This window comes from Zalophus californianus, chromosome 4 (assembly GCF_009762305.2).
Source record: "Zalophus californianus isolate mZalCal1 chromosome 4, mZalCal1.pri.v2, whole genome shotgun sequence".
Taxonomy (NCBI): Eukaryota; Metazoa; Chordata; class Mammalia; order Carnivora; family Otariidae; genus Zalophus; species Zalophus californianus.
The window spans coordinates 14,567,641-14,590,250 of record NC_045598.1 but is presented as its reverse complement, the minus strand read 5'-3'; the positions used below and the strand labels follow the sequence as shown (position 1 = coordinate 14,590,250).

Sequence of the window (22,610 nt, the reverse complement as noted above, 5' to 3'; positions counted from 1 at the left end):
ATCATACTGTCTTCACAAGGTGTTGTGAGGGGTGAATGACAGACCCCAGGAAGGCACTTGGCACCCTGTCTGGCATGTAGAGACCAGCCTGTGGAACACATGGCAGTTGCTGTCAAGCTCATTGTTGAAGAACTATTGGCAACAGTGGTCGTGCGTCATCGTGGTGGTGGTGGCAACCCCATCTTTATTTTATTGATGTTTCTTTCCTTCTCCCCAGGGCTCATGCTCAGCCGGGCCTGCTTGTTGGAGCTCTATGGCATTCGCAAGCAGGCCAAGGAGAAGCAACCCCTCCTTAGCCACCTCACCAGTGGCTGACACTGTGGCTTGGGGGGACCAGGGCAGCCTGTGGATGCCAGCAACTGGTAACTCTCCCCTCCTGGGGCAGCAGATATGCTGGGCAAGGTCTGAACTGAAACCTTGTCTGGGCATTGTCTTGAACGGGGGCAGCCATATTGATTCAGCACAACTTTCCTGGGTGAAGAGGGCCGGCTCTGGGGTTCATCCCCTTCTGCACTGCTTACCAGCTGTGGTTTCTGGGGCAAGCTCCTTGACCTCTCTGTGCCTCAGTATCTTCACACACAGGATGGGGTGTTCATAGTACTTCCTTTGCAGGTTAATATGAGGATTCAGTGGAATCGTGGTGAAGCACACTTAGGATACTGTCCACACGGGGATCTACTCCACTGTGTCAGGCACCAGGCAAGGCAGTGGGGGCTCAAAGAAGTGCCAGTCCCAGCCCCCAAGAGGTTCCCATTCCCATGAGGGAGAGACTCCCCCAAACTTCAGCTTCTGAGAAGCTGGTTCAAGTCCTGGCACCACTAACTTGGGTGAGATCTCAAGCAGGACATTTTTCTCTCTGTCTCTCAGTTTCCCACACTGTAAAATGGGATGTTCTGAGGTTATATTGGATCATGGATTTGACAACACTTTGCAAAGCATAAAATATTAAGAGGTCTAGAGTGTTCTACATAGAAAGGAAGTCTGCAAGCTGAAACACATTAGAACTTGGATTGGATGCTCCATATAATAGCACAACTGTCTCTAGGTACAGAGATCCTTACAGAAGATAATAAGAGGTTCAAGGTTTACAATCAACAAGTTTAGTTGTAACCTGAGTAATCTCAGCGTCCGGCAGCTGGCTCACTTAGATTTATAGGAAACCAATTGTGCAACATTCCAGATTTATTAAATCAGCTGTTTAGAACTGATGACTCAGAGTTTTTAGGCATGGCAACCAAACAATTTTCAGATTCTCTGCCTCAGGGGTTCTCAAACCTGATAAATGAGTTGTTTGCCAATTCCCAGAATCTATCATTTTGGTCTTGATGGGTTGATGAGTTTGAGATGTGCCTTTTCTTTCTAGAAGATCCATCTCCCTTTCTCTCCAGCTCCTTGCTGGAGAAAGGATGGGGCAGCTGAAGTAGAGTGGGAACGTCAGTGCAGAGGAATTCACACAATGACCAGGGATCTTCCAGGAAAGGATAAAATCAAAGGAAAACCAAAGCTGGGCAGTAGTCAAAGGGGAAAAAGCAGATTCTAAGCAGGAACGATTGCAATGGGAGACAAGATCCCTCGTATACAACCGGGCTCAGTTCAGAATACAACATGGGCACATGGGGATTTACAGCCACGGAGGCAGGCAGGGGTGGAAAATTGCTGAGGGGATATACATCCGAGGTAAGGGGGGGATTCTGGCCAAGCCGACCCAACAGGACTCTTGCCAAAGGCAGGCCTGGGTGATCAGACATCACCTGGAGGACGATGAGGGGCGAGGAACCTGATCAGATATCAAGGTGATCAGATATCGAGGGTGAGGGTTTGGCTAAACCTACTTGACAGGATTCTTGCTCTTAAGGATAAGGCTGAGTCAAAAAAGGTCTTAGAGGAGCCTGACTAAATTTGGTCAAGGAGAGTCTTCATCAGTCCCTCTTCTTGTTCAAGGAAAGAAGAGACATTCTTTCCTCTGAGTAGCAGGAGTCTGTTTATGGCTTCGTTGCCTTTTGTTCATGAAGGATCAGCTAACCCACTGCTTGGGACTTGGTCCTAGAGGCTGCCTGCTGGATGGTGTGAGCAGTTGGGCATCGAATGAGGTAATTCCATGAAAATAATAGAAAGATGAAGATTAGTCGTTGGGAGCCCACTTTCTGAGACCAGAAGGCAGCCAGTCAGAAGAATTCTAGATGTTGGGCTGGAGGTATCTGCAGGGGGGAGTGAGGACCGCAATGGCGATCCAACAGACTTGCTGGCTTGCAGTTCGAATGTCTTTGGCGATGGCATCGGGCATTCCGGTAAACTTTCTGAGCGGCTCACGTGACAGCAGACACCATCTATTGTGACTTCTCTGGAGTTCCTGTCAAGCCATCCAGCTTCTGTTTCCAGGGCATCGCGAAAAGAGCAGTTTCAGTTCTCAGTGATGCGAGTCAGGAAAGTGGGAGAATAATTGGAAACTTTAATCTGGGGGATTATAGTCAGATACTAGAGAACCCCAAGGGTGGGCAATAGTTTTCCATTAAAACGCAAAATTTTCTCTCTGCAGTCACCCCCCTTTCTGACCAAAGAGAATCAAAGCCCGGCTGTTCTTGTTTACAAAATTATTCTGGTCTCATTCAATTGGGCATGATTATTTACATAAGGGCAGCAAAAACAGAGATTGACCACATAGGCCTTTTTGAGTTTGCTGCCCTAGAGCCTTTCAGAGGGAATCTCAGATTAGACACTTAAGAAACCTCTAGAGGTTAGGAAGCCAAGCCAGGAACTCCTCACCAGACTTGGCCTTCAGTACCCATAGATTTGGGTGACTTCCTCTCCTCTCAAGGTCCCCAAGATATCCTAAGTTCCCTGGGTCTGCTAGGAAGTGACCTTCCTTACTCGCCTACAAGGCTAGGAACCCTGTAAAGCCAGGTCCCAGAACACTTTTCTTCAAGAGGGCTTTGTGAGTATTGGCTCCATAAAGTCAACCTTAATTCCTTAAAACTATCTGGTCATATCTGATCCTGTGCGCATCATTCTCAAATAAGACATTCCTATCAGAGCCTTGGTTTATATAACCAGTGTTTCCATTGATGATCTGTTGCAAGGAGAACTGATTCTTAGTGAACTCAGGCAAATAATTATACGGCCATGGAAATAAGAATACTCACTAAGAGCTTCTGAATGTTGGAGGGAGCAGGGAAGGAGAACAGATAAATATTTCATTTCTGTTTACAAAAGTATCATCTACTAAACTGTTATGAGCATAGACAACTTACAAGACCCAGCTCTGTTCTAATGATCCTGGTTAAAGGGACTTAAGCTTCTTGCCCTTCAGGACGAGACTCGGGGACAAGGCCCAGTCAAACAAGGGCTTAGAGGGGCCTGGGTAAAAGGTTAGGGAAGGAGAGCCTTTGTCAGTAACAAACTTACAGGAGTGTTCTTGGTTTAAACAGTAGAGAGGGGAGTGACACATCTTAAGAAAATATTCGATCATAAAAAATGAAAAATGTTTTAAAGATTTATTCAATTATTTGGGAGAGAGAGAGAGAGAGATTGGTGGGAGGGGCAGAGAGAGAGGGGGAAAGAATCTGGGGCAGACTCCCGCTGAGCACAGAGTCTGATCTCACAACCCTGAGATCATGATCTGAGCAGAAATCAAGATTTGGACACTTAACAGACTGAGCCACCCAGGTGCCCCCCAAAAGGTAGGATGGTCATATATAATTCAGGATTTATTAGGAGGGCACACCTCCTACACCTTTACCCCTGGAGGTACTGTCTCGAATTTAGAAATGTATAAAATTAGGGCCAGGACCACAGGTCATCTGAGTCTCTGTGGATGTCAAGAGGCTGTCCCCACAGGTATATGTGAGTGTACCAAGTGGGCTTTGCTCCTCTTTTGTGACCTGCGCAGCCTCCCGGTGCCCCCACACCTGACTGCTTTGTGCATCCGGGTGCATCCGGGAGCTTGTTTACAAATACAGATTTCTGGTCCCCAACCGACCGGGAGTTGGGATCCAGCCCCGGGGATTTGTATTTGCAACATCAGGGAGTTCAGAAGCAGCCCTCCTACCTGCCAGGCCAGAGGGCAGCCTCAGAACGCATCGGGTGCCCCAGGGGGTTCCCAGCTCCACTAGGACTAAACTCCTAACCCTTTCTGTCCCAGCAGAGAAGATGCACGACGCTAGGAGATGGAGCCAGAGTCACAAGGTCCCCCTGTAGTGGTGGTGTGGCCTAGTGACCTCACCGAGGCCTGAGCGTGTGTGAACGGGGGCCTTCGTGTGCGGGGCACACTGCTCTTTGCTGGCTTTGGTGGAGATGGTGCACAGCCGTCCATGCCGGACCAAGAGGATTTGTGGGGAGGGAGGCTGACGGCAGCATCACGCACCACCTTCCTGCTTAGAGAGTAGCCTCTTGGTTCAACTCAAAACTCCCTCATCGAGCATCTCATTCTTGCCGTGGCGGGGAGTACCCATCTCCTTTCCCGGACTGAGCTTCTTGAGGGAGGGATTTGTATTGTGTTGTGATTGCTCTCTCTGTGTCCCCATACCTCGCCCAGACGGGCCGTGAAGGCCTGATGGGGGCCGGGGGCTCAAGTGGACAAATGACTGGTACTCCATGGGGGCCCTGGAGAGGAATGGCGGCCTCTACTGGGGACGCTGGGACAGATGCCACCCAGAGGGAGTGCACAGCTGGCCTGAGCAGGTGGGAGGGATGTAGCCGGTGGAGTAAGTGGACAGGTGGCATGGGGTAGCCCGCAGATAGAGGCTGGAGATGCGGGAACGCGCGGCCTCTGCCCAGATGCAGGGCTCGCTGCCCCAGGCCCAGCCTGGGGCTCCCCACAGGTGCTGCCTCACCTGTGAGTGTTGCTACGCCCGCCAGAGAGCTCACCGTGCTCCCCATGGGGTCGCCATAACCACAGCATCACCGCCACCCACATCCAATGTGGTAAGCGCTTCACAGGGCAGCCGGGGGCCACCTTCCACCCTGGACACCAACCTCGGCCCCTAGGGCTTGTGTTTAGAGCTAACTGGTTGGAGTCACATCCAGTCTCACATCCTGGGCTTGGGTTTGGTTGTCCTCTCTGACAATAGGGGCCATCATTGAGTGCCTCCTCTTTGTCAGACACTGCAACAGGTAATTTACGTGCATCGTATCATCAAATATTCCCAACAGCCTAGTGAGGAAGGTATTATTATCCCGTTTGACAGCCGAGAAACTGAGGCTTGGAGAATTGGAATCACAGGCCTGGGGTCACATGGCGAGGAAATACACAGAGCTACCACATGAGCCCCCATCTGGTCCAAAGCCCTTAAAAACTGGCTCTCCAGGGCTTAAACTCGTGGCTTGGCTCTCTGTGTCCCAGCCAGGAGCCAAACACCTGTGCTTATGTCCAGTGCCTCTGTTGGGTGGTTCCAGAACGTTCAGGGACTGACTCCATCACAGGCTTGGAGATCCATGGCCAGAAGCCCCGTTCTGATCTAATGCTTGAGGAGAAGGATGAGGGGGCCCAGGGGCACCAGACCAATTAAGGCTCAGACAGGGAAGCCACTCAGATGCTAGCAGCTTCAGACCCAGGCAGGCCCTGAGAGGTCATGTGAGCAAGGGTTTCTCAAATCCTTTTGATGGCAACCCACAGAATGTAAGAAATTTCACACCTGGATCCAGTCAGCCCCCAACACACACACACGCCCACCACAGAGACACAATTTGCTGAAGCAGCACTTTACTGCTTGTGATACATTAACACACACGCACACGCACATGCACACGCACGCACGTGCCACACCAGATGCAAGCCTCCAAACTGATTTCATGACCCACTCACGGACCAGGGCTAGTGTTAAAATTATCTGTCAAATTGGTCCCCTAAAATGGGAAAGCTGAGGTCAGGAGAGGGGCTGCCCAGGGTCACCCAAGACACAAAGACACATGCAGAGTCAGGACTAGAACCTGGTATCTAGTTCCCAATACCTCTCGTTACCCCAAATTAAATTCCGATTAATAGAATGCTAACCCAGTTGAGTGTGGAGGAGGTGTTTGGATGGTCTGGGGCGCAAAGTCAGTTAGACCCTACAGCTAGCCAGGGTCTAACTCCATGCTTCTCCGAGTGCTCGGGAGGCACTGCAGGGCCTCTGGGCCCCACCTGTGGCCGTCGGTTCTCACTGAGCCAGTGGGAGTCGGCGGCCAGGCTCCCCCAAAACCAGGTTTTCTATATTGGCCTAATCTTGGCTGTGGTTCCCAAGAAGATGCAGACCTGAGCCCTGCTCGCAGCCGAGGTGTCTCTGATCCAAGGCAGCGCTGACAGAGGCAGCAGCGTGCAGGGGGTCTGACCCAGAGCACACTCACTGGGCCCTCCCCCCGTCCTGTGCCAGACCCTGTGCCAAGCTAGGAAAGGCGAGCCAGCAGCAGTGAGGCACAGGCCCCGTCCCCGGGGAGTTCAGGCTCTGGATCAGCACGGTCCCAGGTTCAAATCCCCACTCTGCCTCTCTCGGGTTGTGTGGCCAAGGTTCCATGCTCGGCCTCAATCGACTCGTCCCTTAAGTGGGATTATGACATCTGCCTGTTGGGTTGTTGGGAGGATGAAGGGACCTAACCTATAAGAAAGTCCCTGGCACATAGCAGGCAGTCTGTAAGTGGTAGCTTTCATGATTATTATTACCGATAAGAAAAAAAAAAAAAAAAAACCTCACAGATAAAGGAGAGGGACAACATCCCAGAAGGGGAGAAACGGCGAGAGCAGAGGCAGAGTGGAACACACAGGGCAAGCTGGTGAGGAGTGGAGGTCTGGGGAAGTGGGGAATGGTTGGGAGATCAAGCAGAAAGGCAGGGCTGCCAGCCGCAGAAAGACCTTGAACTTCAGGCTGAAGAACGTGGCAACAGGGAGCCACTGAAGGCCTTAGAGGAAGGAAGTGGCGCGACTGGAGTAGTATGTGAAAGAAAAGATGGATCGAGGACCCTTGACGAGTAACAGCAAACCTCCCCCAGGGCTTGGCGTTCCCCCAGGGCTTGACTTACGCCATCGTCGTGGGCTTTCTGAATTCAGCAGGGAAGGGCATGGGCACCATCCTGAGGCCTCCAGGAGGTGGCAGGACTTCTGAGGATCCCCAGGGAGGCTCTCGCCACCTGAGTGGGGTAGGATGGGTCTCTCTGGCGGCAGCAGAGGGGAGCACCCCAGTTGCCTTCCGCGCTAGCGCAGGTCCCGGGAGCAAGTGCCAGAAACAGATGTGCGAGTGTGACCAGAAGTCGGTTCTGGACACACAGAGCAGTCTGGGACCTCATCTCGGGGGCAAGCCATATGCAGGAAGACCACACCCCCTGCTAGACTTCAGGGCACTGGGTTATCTCCCCCGGCCCCCGAGGGGACGGCCCCGGCGTGGCCGTCTGATGAAGGGCCCTTCCCCTCACTCAGCACAAGCCTGGATCAGGGAGGCATCAGGGACCGGGAAGCCAAAGGGACCAGGGCAAGCCAGCACTCGTCCGGACTGCGCCACCAGAGAGGTCAGCACGCCGTGGCCACTGTGCTGCCGGCCCAGCTCCTCAGTTCTGTCTCCGCGCCGCTCTGTGAACACCTCGAGTGCGGGGGCTGTGTCTCCTTCATTCATCTGTTCATCCAGTCCCTCATTCAATCAACAAACACTGGAGAAGCCCCTGCCAGGCACGCCGCTAGGCCCTGGGAAGCCGGCTCTATCAAGCAGGCTTTGATCAGAGCCCCAGAACGGCGAGGAGATACCCATATACACAATCAGGGACTTTTTACCGGGATTTACTTCCACGATTGTGGGCGCCAGCAAAAAAAAAAAAACATTCTGTTTCTTATTCTGCTGGTGTTGCTACCTGAAATCATGTGGCCCAAGTGACAGGGCAAACTGGAAGGACAGGGATGAATGGAATGGTGAGAACAGCCCTGAACGCCCTCATCATTTCATCACCTCCAACAAGAGGCGCTGGGGCAGGTGGCCCGGCAGGACCTGGTGCAGCTTCCTGACACTGACACGGTGAGCCCGCAGATACGGGACAGCAGGTGTCAGCCGGGACAGCGTCTCATGCACAACATCTCCGGAGACCGAAACCAGCCTGGAATTCTGCAAGGATGGAATTTTTGGGAAATGCAGTTTCCACGTAGCCAAGGGACATCTGACAGATCCAGGACGGTACGCCCCTTGGGGGGGCGTGCAATTTTGAGAGATGACCTCCCTGATGGTTCTCCTGTCACCCAAGAGCTGGTCAAATAACAGAGTCGGAGAGACCGCCTCCTCCCAGGTTTTGGCGATTCCTGGATATCATCATTTCCCCAAGGGCTGTTCACGGCAGCAAATGAGGGTCCAGAGGAGCCACCATGGAGGACCTCAGTGGGGTCCCCCTCTCCAGTGAAGCCAGAGCCCCAACCAGACTAACCACCCAGGGACGGCCTCTGTTATCCAAGGCAGTTAGAGCAGAGAGGAACCTGGCCCTCAGGTGGAATGCAGGGGATCCTCCCAAGAACCCCTAATATGGACGAGTCTCTGAACCACCCCAGGTTCTGTGTTCTCTCTGTGTGGGCTGGAGCCGAAGACAAGTGGGATTAGCAGTCAGAGTCCAGGGCTTAGAACCAGGATCTGAGGTCTAACTCCACCTTTGGCTGTTGATGTGCTGTGTGACTTTGGGAAAGTCTCTTAACCTCTCTGCACCTCAGTGTCCTGATAGATAAACAAAAGTTCCCCACGGGCCTCTCCAGCTCAAGCCCAGCTCAGCCTGTAGTGTTGCTTTCATAACCTCACAGCTTCCTTTGTCCACAAATGCCTGCCTGTGCCTGTCTGAATGCTGGTGCCCTGAACTGGGATGCCCAGAGGTGACAGCCGGCACCCAGCCCCTCCTGCCAAACCTAGCAGCAGAACCTTCCTGACCCTGATGGGAGGCGGGAGAAGCCGGGACTGGGGTCTCCATCAGCCAGGATATCACAACTGGGGAGAGATGGCATCAGAGTGAAGCTTCTGACTCTGCTACATTCCTATTTAACATTGGACTTGGGAAGTGGTTTCGATCAAAAAAAAATCTGATTAGCAAATGGGACATTTGAGCCCCATTCTGTGTAACACTGTCAAATACAGACGCGAGTCTGTATCAAACTTTTCTAAGACACTAGTACATTCAGAGTCACCTCAAAAAATTAAATTTTATTTTGAAAACATTCAGCGTTGGAGCTTTTTAAATATAGATCCCATTTATTATGTGGTTATTCTGGGGTTTGTCTGTGTAAGGAAGCCAAAGGTCCTTCCTTGGAAAGGACTCTCCTCTGTTTTAGAATGTGTGCATTCTTCCTGCAATCTCTGTATTAGAACGCCCTTTCTTTTACGAATTGATAGATGAGGTGGGTTTTTTAGAATCCTTGCTTGGTAAAAATAAATCCCTCGGCTGAACCCTATTTTTTTTTAAATGTCCTGCTCTGTGACATTCCAGAACCTCAGCATTCCCGTGTCAGCACCCAGGTGGCCTCCGGATTACCCGTTTTACATTTTTCAAAAAAACGTTCTAGCTCCTTTTTTAAAGAAACTGGAAGTCAGAGACGTTCAGTAACAAGCCTGAGACCACATGGCTGGAGAAGCCAGTGCGGGATTTGAACGTGACCCTCTCTGGCCCGGAAGCTCAAGCTAGCATGATTGCCTAGCACCTTCTCCCCATCTCCTTAAGGAAGAATGCAGCCCAGTGCTTGGCCGGAGAGGCCCCCCCAAGGGGTAAGGAGATGAACCCCAAAAGAGGCTTGGATCTGGTCCCAGAAAACCTTCTACTTTTGAATCCACACTTTCTGTTCCTGAGAGTCCGTGGTTAACTCGGGGTTCAGCGCCCCAGTGGCAGAGGAAGGAGAGGTGCGGGCAATACCCCAGAGCAGAGGAAAATGCCCATGTGGTTTTATTTGTCTTAAGAATAAATTTTTTTCAAAGATTTTATTTATTTATTTGAGAGAGAGAGAATGAGAGCATGAGAGGGAAGAGGGTCAGAGGGAGAAGCAGACTCCCTGCCGAGCAGGGAGCCCGACGTGGGACTCGATCCCGGGACTCCAGGATCATGACCTGAGCCGAAAGCAGTTGCTCAACCGACTGAGCCACCCAGGCGCCCCAAGAATAAATTTTATTTAATATCTATATGACAGACTTATGGGGTCAACTTGGCTTCTACCTTGAGTAAAAATTCTCTAAAGGGTGGTAGTGAGAATCCGATTGCAGAAACTGAACAGTAAATGCATCTTGCTGGAGAAGGGGCACTGTCTTCAGGATGAGGGGGGACAGCTGGCCTGGAGCTAGGGGTGAGCTCCCAGCATCAGAGGGGCCGACCTCACAAGCGGGGGCCAGAGACCCTGACCTTACCCGGTCCTATGACCCAAGTCGCTCTCCTGGGACTCTGTGGAGCGTGAAGAGTGGCCATGGGGCTCCTCCAAGCCCCGTGGACCATGGAGAGAGAAGAAGGTCTGAGACCGGGAGACTCTCTCGGGAGCCCAGCAGCATCGGTGGGCTCCGTGTTGTAGGAGAAGGGGACAAAAGTCTTGGTCAGCAGCAGAAGTTGGGAAAGTATTGGTAGTGAGGGTTGTAGCTCCTTAGGTTCCTCTTCAGGCAGTAGACGAGCTTCTGGTCACAGGCGCAGAGCTGTGCTTGGCAGGGGGGCCCGAGCTCTGCAGACAGGACGCCAAATGCACAGTAAGGAAGCGAAGGGGGGCTCTACCGACTCTGCGTCTCGGGCTTGCCTCTAGTCGGAGCCGACTCCCCGGCCTGCCTCCTGCCCAGGAAGCTCTCAGTCTGATGAGGGAAGCACAGCTTCCACACTGGGAAATGCGTGAGCCGATGGAAGAGGCGTAGCTGCTGCCCCAGGGGGAGGCTTCCCTCCAGGGAGACACAGCCCCTGCCCTCCAGGAGTTGCCAGTCTGACGGTGGAGACACATTCTCTGCCCTTGGGAGTTCCCAGTTTGATGGCGGAGACAGCCCCTGCTCCGGAGGAACTCCAGTTCTCATAGAGGAGATACCACCCCCAGACTTAGCTTTGAACTCAGATGGCCCTGAGCTTGAATCCCAGCTCTAGCTGTGCGCACTGGCAAGGCTCTGAGTTCCAGCTTTCTCATTTGTAAAATGGGGAGACTAAATACACTCCAAAAGATATTTGGGGGAGCAAGTAAACAGAAGTATGCAAAGCATTTGGCACCTAGTGAATGCTCAGGCTGCGATGTTTCAGCCCTTCCCCAGAGGTCAGATATGGCTGCAATAACCCTGCCCCTCTTGCCCCCAGCTCTGCCCTCTAAGATATAGGCTGGCTGACCTCTAGGGGCAGCTGAACTCAGAACCAGCAGAGACCCAGGTTCTATCAGTGGCCCGAATGGGAAGCCCCAGGCTTACCACAGGTGACCAGTCCCCGTGCAAATCTGTATTTGTATGACTGTGTCCAGATGTGGCAGCCTTTCTCCTCCAGCTGCGCATAGCAGTGATCATGCACCAAACAGCACCTGTCAATGCAAGAGACGTAGATCCTACGTAAGGGGCACGTCACTTTAAGCAGAGGCCACCTAGGTGGGTGCGGTCTGACAAAGAAAAAATCTAGGGATATGGATGAGTACTTCTCTGCTCTTCCACTGGGGCTGCCTGCCACTGGCTAGTGGCTCGCTGACCTGCTTTCTCCTCCAGGGCTCACGGTGAGCCTACATTTCTCAGCCTCCCTTGCAAGTGGGTGTGGCCACACGACTAGGTTCCTGCCAGGGCATCATGGGCAGAAGGGATGCTCACCACTTTCAGACCTACCCATGAAACCCTCCCACACTGTCCTCCCCTTTCTCTCTTTCTCCATCTCTCAGCTGGATGGTGATGACCCAGCAGAGGACTCTGAGACCACAGGGGATGGCAGAGCCATAAGAGGGAAGGAACCTGGGTCCTGGAATTAACATGTGATCCACATGGAACTGTTTAGGTGAGCAAAAAACAAACTTCCAGTATGTTAGGTGTGGCAGATTGCATTTTTTTTAAATTGATTTATAGAAAAATAGAGAGGGTAGTACAGAGTGTTCCCTTTTACCCCACATCCAGTTTTTCCCATCATTAATTAGTACAATACACTTGTTACAATTAACAAACCAATATTGATGTCATTGACTAAATAACTAATCAGCTAAATCATAATATATCATTATTGATTAATTATAAAAAGACCATAGTTTATTTAGATTTCCTTAGTTTTTATCTAATATCCTTTTTCTATGTGAGGATCCCATCCAGGATACCTCATTACATTTAGTTGTCATGCCTTGCTAGGCTCCTCTTGAGTGTGACAATTTCTCACATTTTCCTTGGTTTTGATGACCTTGACAGTTTTGAGGCGTGCTGGGTAGGTATTTTGTAGGATGCCCCTCTATGGGGTTTGGCTGATGTTTTTCTCATGATAAGACTGAGGCTATGGGCTTATTTTGCTCCTCTAATTACTCCAGCTTTGGCCGTTGGGAGCCCTTCCAGTTAGCTCCTGTGCTCCCTGACATCTCTATCAATGTGGCAGGTGGTTCTTTTTGAACACTTCCTTATCTTTTGGCCTTACATGAGACTCCAGGTTCGTCCTGTGTATTTTCTGCCCTGGTCCTAGAATCAGCCAGGTCTCCAAGGAGCCTTGGTTCTGTTTTTCGAAGAATAGTGTCAGAGACCAGGTCTGGGCATTAGGAGTTGCTTATTGCTAATGGGATATTGTTTCTTTTAGGTCCTCTCTGCTGCCAGAGCAAAAAAATGTGTCTATTTTAACCCATGTTTGTACACACATCTGTACCTATTTCTGTATGTAACCACCGGCATCTATATTAAGCTAAACAGGAGGTCATACTGACATCTCCACCTCTAATCCATCACCATAGGGCGTAAACTCTCCCTCCAGCAGTGGAAACTTGGCTCCCACCATCTGCCATCCATTTGCCTAATGGCCCCATCCCATCATCCACATCAGGGGTCTCAGAATTTTCCAAAGAATCGTCTCTCCTTCTCGCATGTTCTAGAACTTTGACATTTCCCAATCAAGAAATGGAATCTCGATCCCCTTCCTCTCAAAGCCTTTGTGACTACCTCCACCAACTGACACCATAGAATTTCTGAGGCTAAACCCTTTTGTCTTGCAGTGTTGGGACACTCACTCTTGGAACCCAACGGTCACTGTACTGTGGGGAAGTTCCAACAGCCTTGCAGAGGCCTAAGTGAGAGGAACCGAGGCCCCCAGCCCACAGCCTCCGCTGAGGCCCCAGCCAACAGCCAGGGGCGACAGCATGTCAGCCATGGGAGTGAGCCCTCCGGAAACTGGATGGTCCAGCCTCATTTGAGCTGCCCCAGCTGAAGCTGGGTGGAGCAGGGACAAGCCATCCTGCCAAGCCCTGCCCCACAGGTAGATTCTTAGCAAAGTAAATGGTCATGGTCACTTGAAGTCACTACTCTCGGGGTGATATGTTATGTAGCAATGGACCAACTGACACATGTGGTCACTGAGATGCGTGACATTACTAGATGTATCTCGAGCAAGTCAGTTCACCTCTCTGACACACAGTTTTCTCACCAATAAAATGGCGCTTTAATACTCATCTTCCGGAACTGACGTGGAATTACATGAGATCTTGCGGGCGCAGAGGCTGAACATAAAAGATAATCATGATAATCAGCTCACCAATCCGTGCCGTCCTTGGGGGTCCCCCGACCGCCCAAGCCACAGTAGCAGCCATAGAAGCCGTAGTTTGTCAAGGCGTTCTTCCCAGTCACCTTCTCAATCATGGACTTGAGGTCCAGCAAGCCCCCGGGCACAGCAGGAACACCTGGAAGACAGCCCCCGGCCCCTGGCGAACAGGCTTGCCCGGCATGCACCTGCCCCTGCTCCTGCCCCCATTCCTGCCCTGGGGCTCGCGGGGACCCAGGCGTCTCCTCTTTCTTCTCCCCATTAGTGGGACGGGAGCAAGAAAGGAGAGGACAAGCAGTAGAGCTACAAGTCTGGACTCGGAGAATGGGAACCGTGGGTTCAAATCCTGCCTCTGCCCACTCATTTTCACAGCATGATGTCGAGTAAGTCACTTAATCTCTCAGAGCCTCTGCCTCCTCATCGGCAAATTAGGGGCAGTGGGGCGGCGGGGGGCTAAAGTGAACGCCTACGTTGTGGAGTTATCTTGAGGGTTAAAATGAGAGAAAGGATGTGAATTTTGAGCACAGAAGCAGACACCTAGTGAATGACCAAGAAACACGAGGTATAATTAATACAGTAGCGATAGGAAAGCAGGCAGACAGATGCGCACCCCCCTCCCCGCAAATAACACCACTTAGAACATAAGGCCCAGGACCATAGAAGGGTGGGATCCTTCCAGATCACTGAAGCCAGCTCCCTCATCTTCCAGATTGAGAAACAGTAGTTTGGAGGGAAAGGTTCAGGGTTTCACAGTGAGCCAAGTGTTCCCTCCCTGCACTAAGCCTCCCGCCTTCCGCCCTCCGCCCTCCGCGAGTCTCCAGGGATCTGGCAAGACATCGAAGATGAGGACAGCCTGCCGGGGAGGGGGGCTGTGTACATGGTTATGGGGCTCCCCTGTGCTGGGCGGTTACCTCTAGCTGGAAGGTGGCAGCAGGTGGGGCCGGCCTCCGCAAAGAATGACCCAGGAACGGAATAGTTACAGAAGGGTCTTGTTCTCGTTTGGGCTTTATTTTGTTTTGTTTTGTTTTGCACCAAAGTAAAAAATACGCCTCGCATATTTGAAAGCCACATATTGTTCCCAAGGCAGAATCTTTACCCATCACCACCTAGAATTGTGCAACAGCCCCACCAGTGGGCTCAGTATCATCCTGTGTCACAGATGAGGAGACAGAGACTCAGAGAGGCGAAGGTTCTTGTCGATGTCTACACAGGAAGCACAGAGCCAAGATTCAAACTCAAGTCTCCCCGACCTCAAAGACTAGCCTCCTTTCCATCTACCCTATGGTTCTTAGGGGTGGAAGGTCACAAGTTCAGAGGTCATGGGGCCAGCACTTACTGCAAACCAGGAACCAAGCCAGTATGAGAAGGCCGTTCATCTCTGGGGTTCTGGAAAAGAAAACACATCCCATCCCGTGACATGCCTCTCGGGAGACGCATTCGGACCCCACCCCCGGGTCCCCACCAACTCAAGGAGTTGATCCCAGGGGCCCCTGGGGGGCAGTAGAGCGCCTGTGGGGTATGGTCCCCCATCGTGGCAGGAGAGGACTTCCCACCATAGATGTCCCAACACAACGGTCCCCTCTGCAGACAGTGTGACCACCTTTCAGGGCCTTCTTGTGGCTTTGTGGGTCCTGAGCAGTTTTGCTTTCATGGGCCCCTTCCTCCAAAAAAATTTCTTTCAAGGAGTATTTTACAACCGTGTCGGTATGGAAACCAACACAATCCGGGCTGGATGCAGTAGGACGTATTCGTGACTCTTATATTCTATTTTCCTCCTGATTCTAAAAGAATTCAAGTTCATACATTTCCATGGGCCCCAGGCACTGTGCCTACCGAAAGAATAAGTCGACCCTGGGTACTCATGAGGGCTCCGAAGGGCAGCTATCACTGCTCCCATTTTTCCAGTGGAGAAATGGAGGCTCAAAGAGCTCGTGGAACTTGCCAGAAGACATGCAGCCAGTAAGAAGTGGAAGAAGGGCTCAAACCCAGGCCTGAGCACCTTTCACTGCACAACACAGCCTCCCTTCACAGAAGGCTGAGTTGCCCTGTGGGCCGTGGAGCCTGGAGACCCCAGCTTCCCTCCCCAGCACCTGCCTTCGGCAAACACATGAATCACTGGCCTTGAGTCCCGAAAATTCTCACCCAGAAGGCAGAGGAAAGTCCATGTGTCGTGGGCCAATGCCTGATTCTAACTTGGCCTCTTGAAGGTTCCTTACCGGTGGCTGCCTGTCTCCTTTCCCTGTGTGGATCCCAAAGTCCTTGTTTATCCATAGCTGCTCGCTTGGCTGATGGTCTAACAGGATTTCCCCTTCGGTGCCCGGCTGTCTCTGATCCCTGAGTCCAGCGGTCACTTGTGCAGGGCTCTGCCCCGAGCCCCTGGCACCTCTGGAGGCCTGGCTCCAAACGTACAATCTCCAGCTCCCCGGGGCTCCTGGCTACCAGGCTGGCCTCTCCGTGCCGCCCTTTGTCCAGCAGCCCCTCTGAGTTCCAAGAACATTCCTGAGGATTCTGTCCACCCATGGCCTCTGCCCCGAGGGCTCTAACCAGCCAAGGGAAAAGACTCTAGACCCTACTCTTCCACACCCGTCTTCCTCGGCTGCTTCCCGGAGCTGCAACAGGAGGAAGGTGCCAGCCACCACGCACAGGGCACCCACAATGTGCCAGGTTCTCTCCCCTGTCTCTTTAAGCCCGCCGAGAATCCTGGCAGGTGTTTATTGTTAAACCTGCTGGCACAGTGTCTGTCCTTCGACAGTCATTTGTTGAACAAGGGGCTAGCAGTCACTGATCTCACAGATGGGGAAACTGAGGCTCGAGAAGGGGACATGAGCTGCCCAATGATTCAGCCCAGGACTGTGAATCTACTCTGCTCACTGCCTCTGAGCAGCCCCTGTGTACTATTCATGGTGTTCCTTTTCCATATTTGATGATGCTTGGATGTCCTGTGGTCGCTTTGCTGGGCTGGGAAGACACAGCCTCCCCCAGGAACAGCTAATTCCCAGGGTAACAGAAGACTCCCCGGGGAGCGTGGCTTTCATACATGCAAACCAGCCAGTCTTCAACTCCCTCCCCAACCCCTCTGTCTAACTCTCCCACTCCCAGCCAATATTTCCCTGCCCTAAATCACCACCCCAGGGCCAGGAAGCAGGCAGCTAGGGACCCGCCACCCCCTGCAGCCCAGAGTTTGCTGAAATCCTTCGAGCTGGCCAATCCCAAGATGTTTGCCCTGCCCTGCCTTGCCCTTCCCGTGGAAAACACAAGAAAGGCTCTGGACCGAGCTTGCTCTCATTTCTTCTGCCTCCTGGTCAACTTGGTGCTTCCCCGTGTGGCCCTGCCCGGTGGGATGGGTCCCCTTCTCTCAGAAACGGTGAATAACAGACTGTCTTCTAAATGCCACCTGACTTCTGATCTGTTGGCTTCACCATACCTGAATCTGAACCAAATTCCCAGGCACATTTTAGAGCATCTGGGGCCAGGGCCATTGGTGTGAGGGAACAGCAAGAGGCCCCATGGAAAGGGGTCGGGAAGAGGCAGAGAGGCCTCACTGAGGAGGCGACAGAAGCATGAACACAGCTGTCCCAGGGGCCGGGAAAGTGGCCCATCAGTGGAGCTCAGAGCCAGTCACCGGGAGAAGGATGTGGGGCTGCTATTTTTATCGAGCGACCACAGAGGGAAATGAGCACAGCCGTGAGATAATTTTGGAGTAAAGTGGTGGCTGAGGTCATGAGAGGTGGAGAGAGTGGAGACAGACAGCCTAACGGAAGCCCGAAAACGTGGGGGTCGGTAGTGGCCGGGTCCCTGGGTGGACAGGAGGTAGCAGCCCCCCCCCCCGCCCTAGGACCCCCAGGTTAGGTCTCTGGCCACGAAGGATGGACAGCAGCAAGCCCACGGCACAGCAGGCGTGTGAGAGACCTCCCCTCAATCTGGGGAGGGGGAGGCACTGGGGCATCAGGGGCCTCCTCTCCCAGGCCCTCTCCCTCCCTGTGCCCTGCCCACCACCCTACCTCAAGCAAGGCAGCCCCCAGAATGAGATTCCTCACCAGGGAGACCTTCTGTCCACCTCAGGCCTGCGGAAGAAGCAGGGGCTGGGCCCTCGGGTTTTAAAGGCCTCTCTGCCCTCCTCCCACGCTCCTGCGTGGGCCAGCTCCGGGACTCCAGAGGGCTCATGTGGGAAGCCCTGTTTCTCCCTCTCGAGACCCCTGAGGACCTTTTGCCTCCCTGGGTCCCAAAGCAGCTATTCCCTGGAGCATGTCACAGTGCCTGGGCGATGTTCGGGAGAGACACTGAGGAGAGTCTGGCTTGGGCCACCCACTTTCCAGGGTTCTCCACCAGGGACAGCACACCTGGGATCCCCCTCCCAGGGCAGCCTCCCTCCTCCCGCCGCCCTGTGTCTCTGGAGTCCTCCAGCCCACGGCTCCTGCTCGCATTTCATTCCAACTCCCTGGGGCTCAACTCAGGGACAGCCATGGCAGCCAGGCGGCACCCCCTCTTCCTGTCGTTCCCGACCTGCTAACCCCCGACTCTGCCTTGTCCCGGGGCTGGGGCGACCCAGGAGCCTGTGACAGCCCCACTCTGGAGAGATGTTGTAAACTGTAGCTGGAGCCCGGCTGGCACCTCCCTTTTGGCCCCGGGCTCCTTACCCAATTCCTGCCTTCCTTCTCTCTGCGAGGGAGAACCCACCAGGCTTGCAGTCAGAGCCATGCAAGCCGCAGTCCCCACTCAGCCACCCAGGAGCTGTGCTGTGTGACTCCGGGCAAGTCACCACACTTCTCTGTTTGTTCCTGTGATCTAGGAGAATAGTGACTCCCTGCCGCCCCAGAGGCTCGTGGTGAGGAACATACTGTATAAAACAAGGCCGGGTGGCGAGATGTGTGGCTCAGGGGTTGACATCACAGGCTCCAGAGGAGCTTCAAGTCCGGTCCTGGCTTCCCCACCACAAGCTGCATCTCCTCCGGGCTGGCTGCCCTTGGCCTGCCTCAGAGAGTCCTTGTTAGGGTGAAGTGAATGAATGCATTTATAACAGAGCAGTGGCCAAACAGTGCGAATAAGTAAATGTAACCTTCTAGAATGTTCTTGAGGAGCATAGGTAACTGTTATTAGGCTCTGCTCTCCACTTCTATGAATCCTGAGCCCTGCTCCATCCCCGACCCCCCCGTGTGCACACACTTTTCTGAGACGTGGGTGTGAGCTCCTCCTTCTCCCTCTTGGCGTCTCTTCTCCCCTCTCTCAGCTCAATCACGGCAGCCTCAGAGAGAAGCCCCTCCTTGCGGCCCTCACCGGCCCTTCTCTTCCTGAGACCTGACTGCTGGGCACCCCACGGAACCCTGTGAACCCCAGTGCAATACAGAAAGTACCTACTGAGTGTCTCCCACACACAAGGCACTGCAGGGGATCCGCTGTGAGCGAAACGGAGGCCGGAGCCCCTCACGCTTCCCCTCGGGTCGAGGGAACAGAGAGCAAAGACACCGACTACTACTACTACGTACGCAAGGCGTCCGGCGGGGGGTAGCGGGGAGGGCAAAGACTCCTCTCTGTTCCACGCGCACTTTTCCCTTTCCCCACCAGTCCCTTCCTCCACCTACGGACACTCACAGGCCTCGCCATCCGACACCAAACAAAACGAGCGAGCAAAAGGAAGCCTCCCTACCTCTGCCGACCTGTCTCTCCAGCTTTTGTTTTCCCCTCTAAAAGCCACATTTCTGGACGGAGAAGCCTCCACTTGCTCATCACACACTTCCTTCTGAATGCGGGGCCGCCTGAAGCCTCCGCTGTGTCCCGGAGCTGGATCCCAGGGACCCACCCCCCCAAAGCCTGGTGCTTCCCAAGCCTGGGCTTCACCCCCCACCCAACCCACTCTCTCTCTCTCTCTCTCTCTGGCTTTGAGAGGCCACACCCCGCCATCCGCTCTCCGCTGCTCACCCCCATCTCTGTCGCCCCCCCCCCCCCACTTGCAGGTGTCTTCAAGGATCTGCCCTCAGAGTCTGCTCCTCTCTCTGTCCGCCTCTCCCGGGGTGAGCTCATCCATGGTCAGGGTCTTAGGTCTTAGTTTTATGCAAATGTCCAGGGGCTAGCCTGGCCACGCAGTGTCTGGCACTAGCTTTACACCCCTTGAAATGAGTACGGGAATGAGGAAAAAGTACAATGTCAGGTCCAACCGTCTGAGCTTCCAGTCAGACGGAACTGGATTCAAATCTGAATGTCCCCTCCAACTACCTGTGTCCCCTGGCCTCCTCAGGTCTTGCTCTTATCAGCACCTGTAGAACAGGACAATAATGGAACCAGCTTCATTCTGTAATTGTGATAATTCAATGAAGCGCTGCAGAGAGGCTCGGCACAGTGCCTGGTGCCTCGTAGGTGCTCAGTGAACGTAACTATTATAAATATTATTGCTGTTACGGCATCACCCCCCCCCCCCCCCCGCCGAGGGTAGGCACTGTGTCTGCTTCATGTCTGTACTCCTGGCGCTTGGCACACAGTAGGTGCTAAGTTAGGTCTGCCGAGAGAATGAATGACCCCTCCAGCTCTAGCTTCATACCCATCGCCCCAGCCCACATGTCAAATATAGTAATTAAATATATACAATCATTACAATCCGAATACCTGTTTGAGAGTGTAACTCAGTGTCCTGCAGGAACACCAGGACCAAACTCATTGTGTCCCCCCACCCCAGCCCCTCCCAGCCCCCCTCTTCCTGGTACTGGATCCAGTCAGTCATTCACACCTCAGTGATGAAAACGCCCCAACTACTTCCACCCCCACTGAGTGGAAGACTCTGGAGGGCAGGATCCTTCTCTGATTCATTTCTGACCCCAGCACCTAGAACAATATCTGACACATGGCAGGTCCTCAAGAAATATCTGTGGAATAAATTAAACATCTCATAAACATGCTTGTTCTCTGACACCTGCTGAGTCACTCTTGTGCAGGCTTGTCCCAGGGCCGAAGCCCCATGGAGGGCAGCCAGAGATACTTGGACACTCTCTCATCCCGAGACCAGAGCTGCCGAAGTACCCTCAGCCTGATCAGAGGGTCTGCTGCTCCCCTCTCCCCAGAGGCTGGCACATAAAGCAGGCTTGCCCAGGGCTCACTGGCAGATGGTGCACATTGAGTCCTCCTCCTCCAGGAAGTTCTACCTGATTTCTCCTTCCGCAGGAAGCGTGCCTGTCTCTGGAATGTTGTAGAACTCATCACGCATACTGCCTACTCTAGCACCTCCATCTGGAGGGAGTTTCGAGGCTGATCAATCAGGAAGGAAGGAGAGAGGAACTCCATACTCGGTGAGTATCCCCTGTGCGGCCAGCACAAGGTGAGGTCACCATTTGGGATCTTGAACCTTCACAAAATCTTGTGGGGCATTAAGACCCCAAACTGAGGGGCAGATGTGAGGTAGCTTATAAAAGGCAGACCCAGAGGCTAAAGCCTGGCCTGTCACCCTGGTCCCTGTTCTTGCCACTCCACAAAGGGATTGACATCCAATAAAGACCTAATGATCGTGATTTTCACAAGACCCCTGACCAAAGTGTCATGTGATTTCCTCATACTCTACATGGAGAAGTGAAAGCTGAGCTATAGTCGGAGCTCATAATTCCTGATAATTGCTTAATGAGTGGAACTGGGTCTTTGGTTATAAACCTGCAGCCCTGAGCTGGTGCTGAGCTTGTCCTACACGGTGCTTTTCAAAATGTTGGAATTAGTTGCTAACGTGTGAGCTTTAAGAGATCTCAGACAGAAATCCAGATTGCCAGCTTCTCTTTAAAAGACCTGGCGAGGGGCGCCTGGGTTGCTCAGTCAGTGAAACGTCCTCCTTCGGCTCAGGTCATGATCCCAGGGTTCTGGGATCGAGCCCCACATCGGGCTCCATGCTTGGCGCGGGCTTGCTTCTCCCTCTCCCTCTGACCCTCTCCCCACTCATGCTCCCTCTGTCTCTCTCTCAAATAAATAAAATCTTTAAAAAAATTAAAATAAAATAAAAGACCTAGCGATTCCCAGCTCGGTTCCTACATGACGACAGCTGGCCAGAGCAGAGAAGGAGATGCACCCATCTGCTGGAAATGTGTTTAGCTTTACCCTGGCCTCCACCGTTCCTTACTGTCTCATCCCCACCAGCTTCAGGGTTGCTCCCTGCCTGGAGGGCCCTCTAGTGGCCTGTCATAGAACTCAGGCTTGAGTCCTACCCTCTCCGCCTGTACCCCAGGAATGGGACAGGGAGTGCCTTGAGAGCAGAGGTCATCTCCTGTGCAAACTTGTGTTTCAAGTGCTGAGCTCAGAGCCTAGCACACAGTAGTTGCTCAGTAAATGTACATTAGAGGCACCTATCCCAGGATGAGGAGATCACAGAGGGCTTTTCTAGAAGAAAAGGCACCTGTACTGAATCTTTAAAAAAGTAGTTTGGGGAAATTGGAACCCTTGTACACCATTGGTGGGAATGTGAAATGGTATAGTTGCTATGGAATGCAGTATGGTGAGTCCTTAAAAAATTAAAAGTAGAATCACCATATGACCCAGCAGCCCCACCTGCGGGTACGTGCCCGAAAGAATTAAAAGCAGGGTCTCAAAGGGATATCTGTACACCCATGTTGATAGCAGCATTATTCACGATAGCTTAAATGTGGAAATAACCCAAGGGTCTATCAACAGGTGAATGGATGAACAAAAGGCGGTAGATACATAGAGTGGAATGTTACTCAGCCCTAAAAAGGAAGGAAACTCTGCAGCATGCTACAACATGGCTAAACCTAGAGCATTACACGAAGTGAAATAAGCCAGTCACAAAAACACAAATACTATACGATTCCACTTATAGGTGACACTTAGAGTAGTCAACATCATAGAAACAGAAAGTGGAATGGGGGGGTGCCAGGGAAGGGGAGTAAGGATAGGAAGTTAGCGCTTAATGGGAACAGACTCTCAGCTTTACAAGATGAAAAGAGTTCTGGAGATGGACGGCGATGGTGGTTGCACGGCATTATAAATGTATTTAATACCACTGA

The 22,610-nt window shown here is 52.7% G+C and overlaps 1 protein-coding gene across 4 annotated transcripts; it reads right to left on the bottom strand.

The window, feature by feature from the left end:
- Positions 1 to 10,000: 10,000 nt before the first annotated feature.
- PLA2G5 (phospholipase A2 group V) lies at positions 10,001 to 18,300 on the bottom strand. Of its 4 annotated transcripts, none has more exons than XM_027626045.1 (5): positions 18,261 to 18,300; positions 14,960 to 15,009; positions 13,618 to 13,762; positions 11,334 to 11,440; positions 10,001 to 10,618 (listed from the first exon to the last, which is right to left on the bottom strand). In XM_027626045.1, exons 2-5 carry the CDS (start codon positions 14,997 to 14,999, stop codon positions 10,497 to 10,499), a joined length of 414 nt encoding a protein of 137 aa, XP_027481846.1. In that variant the 5' UTR covers positions 15,000 to 15,009; positions 18,261 to 18,300; the 3' UTR covers positions 10,001 to 10,496. The 4 variants fall into 4 exon arrangements, with proteins under 4 accessions (XP_027481846.1, XP_027481827.1, XP_027481836.1 ...); XM_027626026.1 differs by lacking the exon at positions 18,261 to 18,300 and adding an exon at positions 17,661 to 17,731; XM_027626035.1 differs by lacking the exon at positions 18,261 to 18,300 and adding an exon at positions 17,625 to 17,681.
- Between the last annotated feature and the right edge of the window lie 4,310 nt (positions 18,301 to 22,610).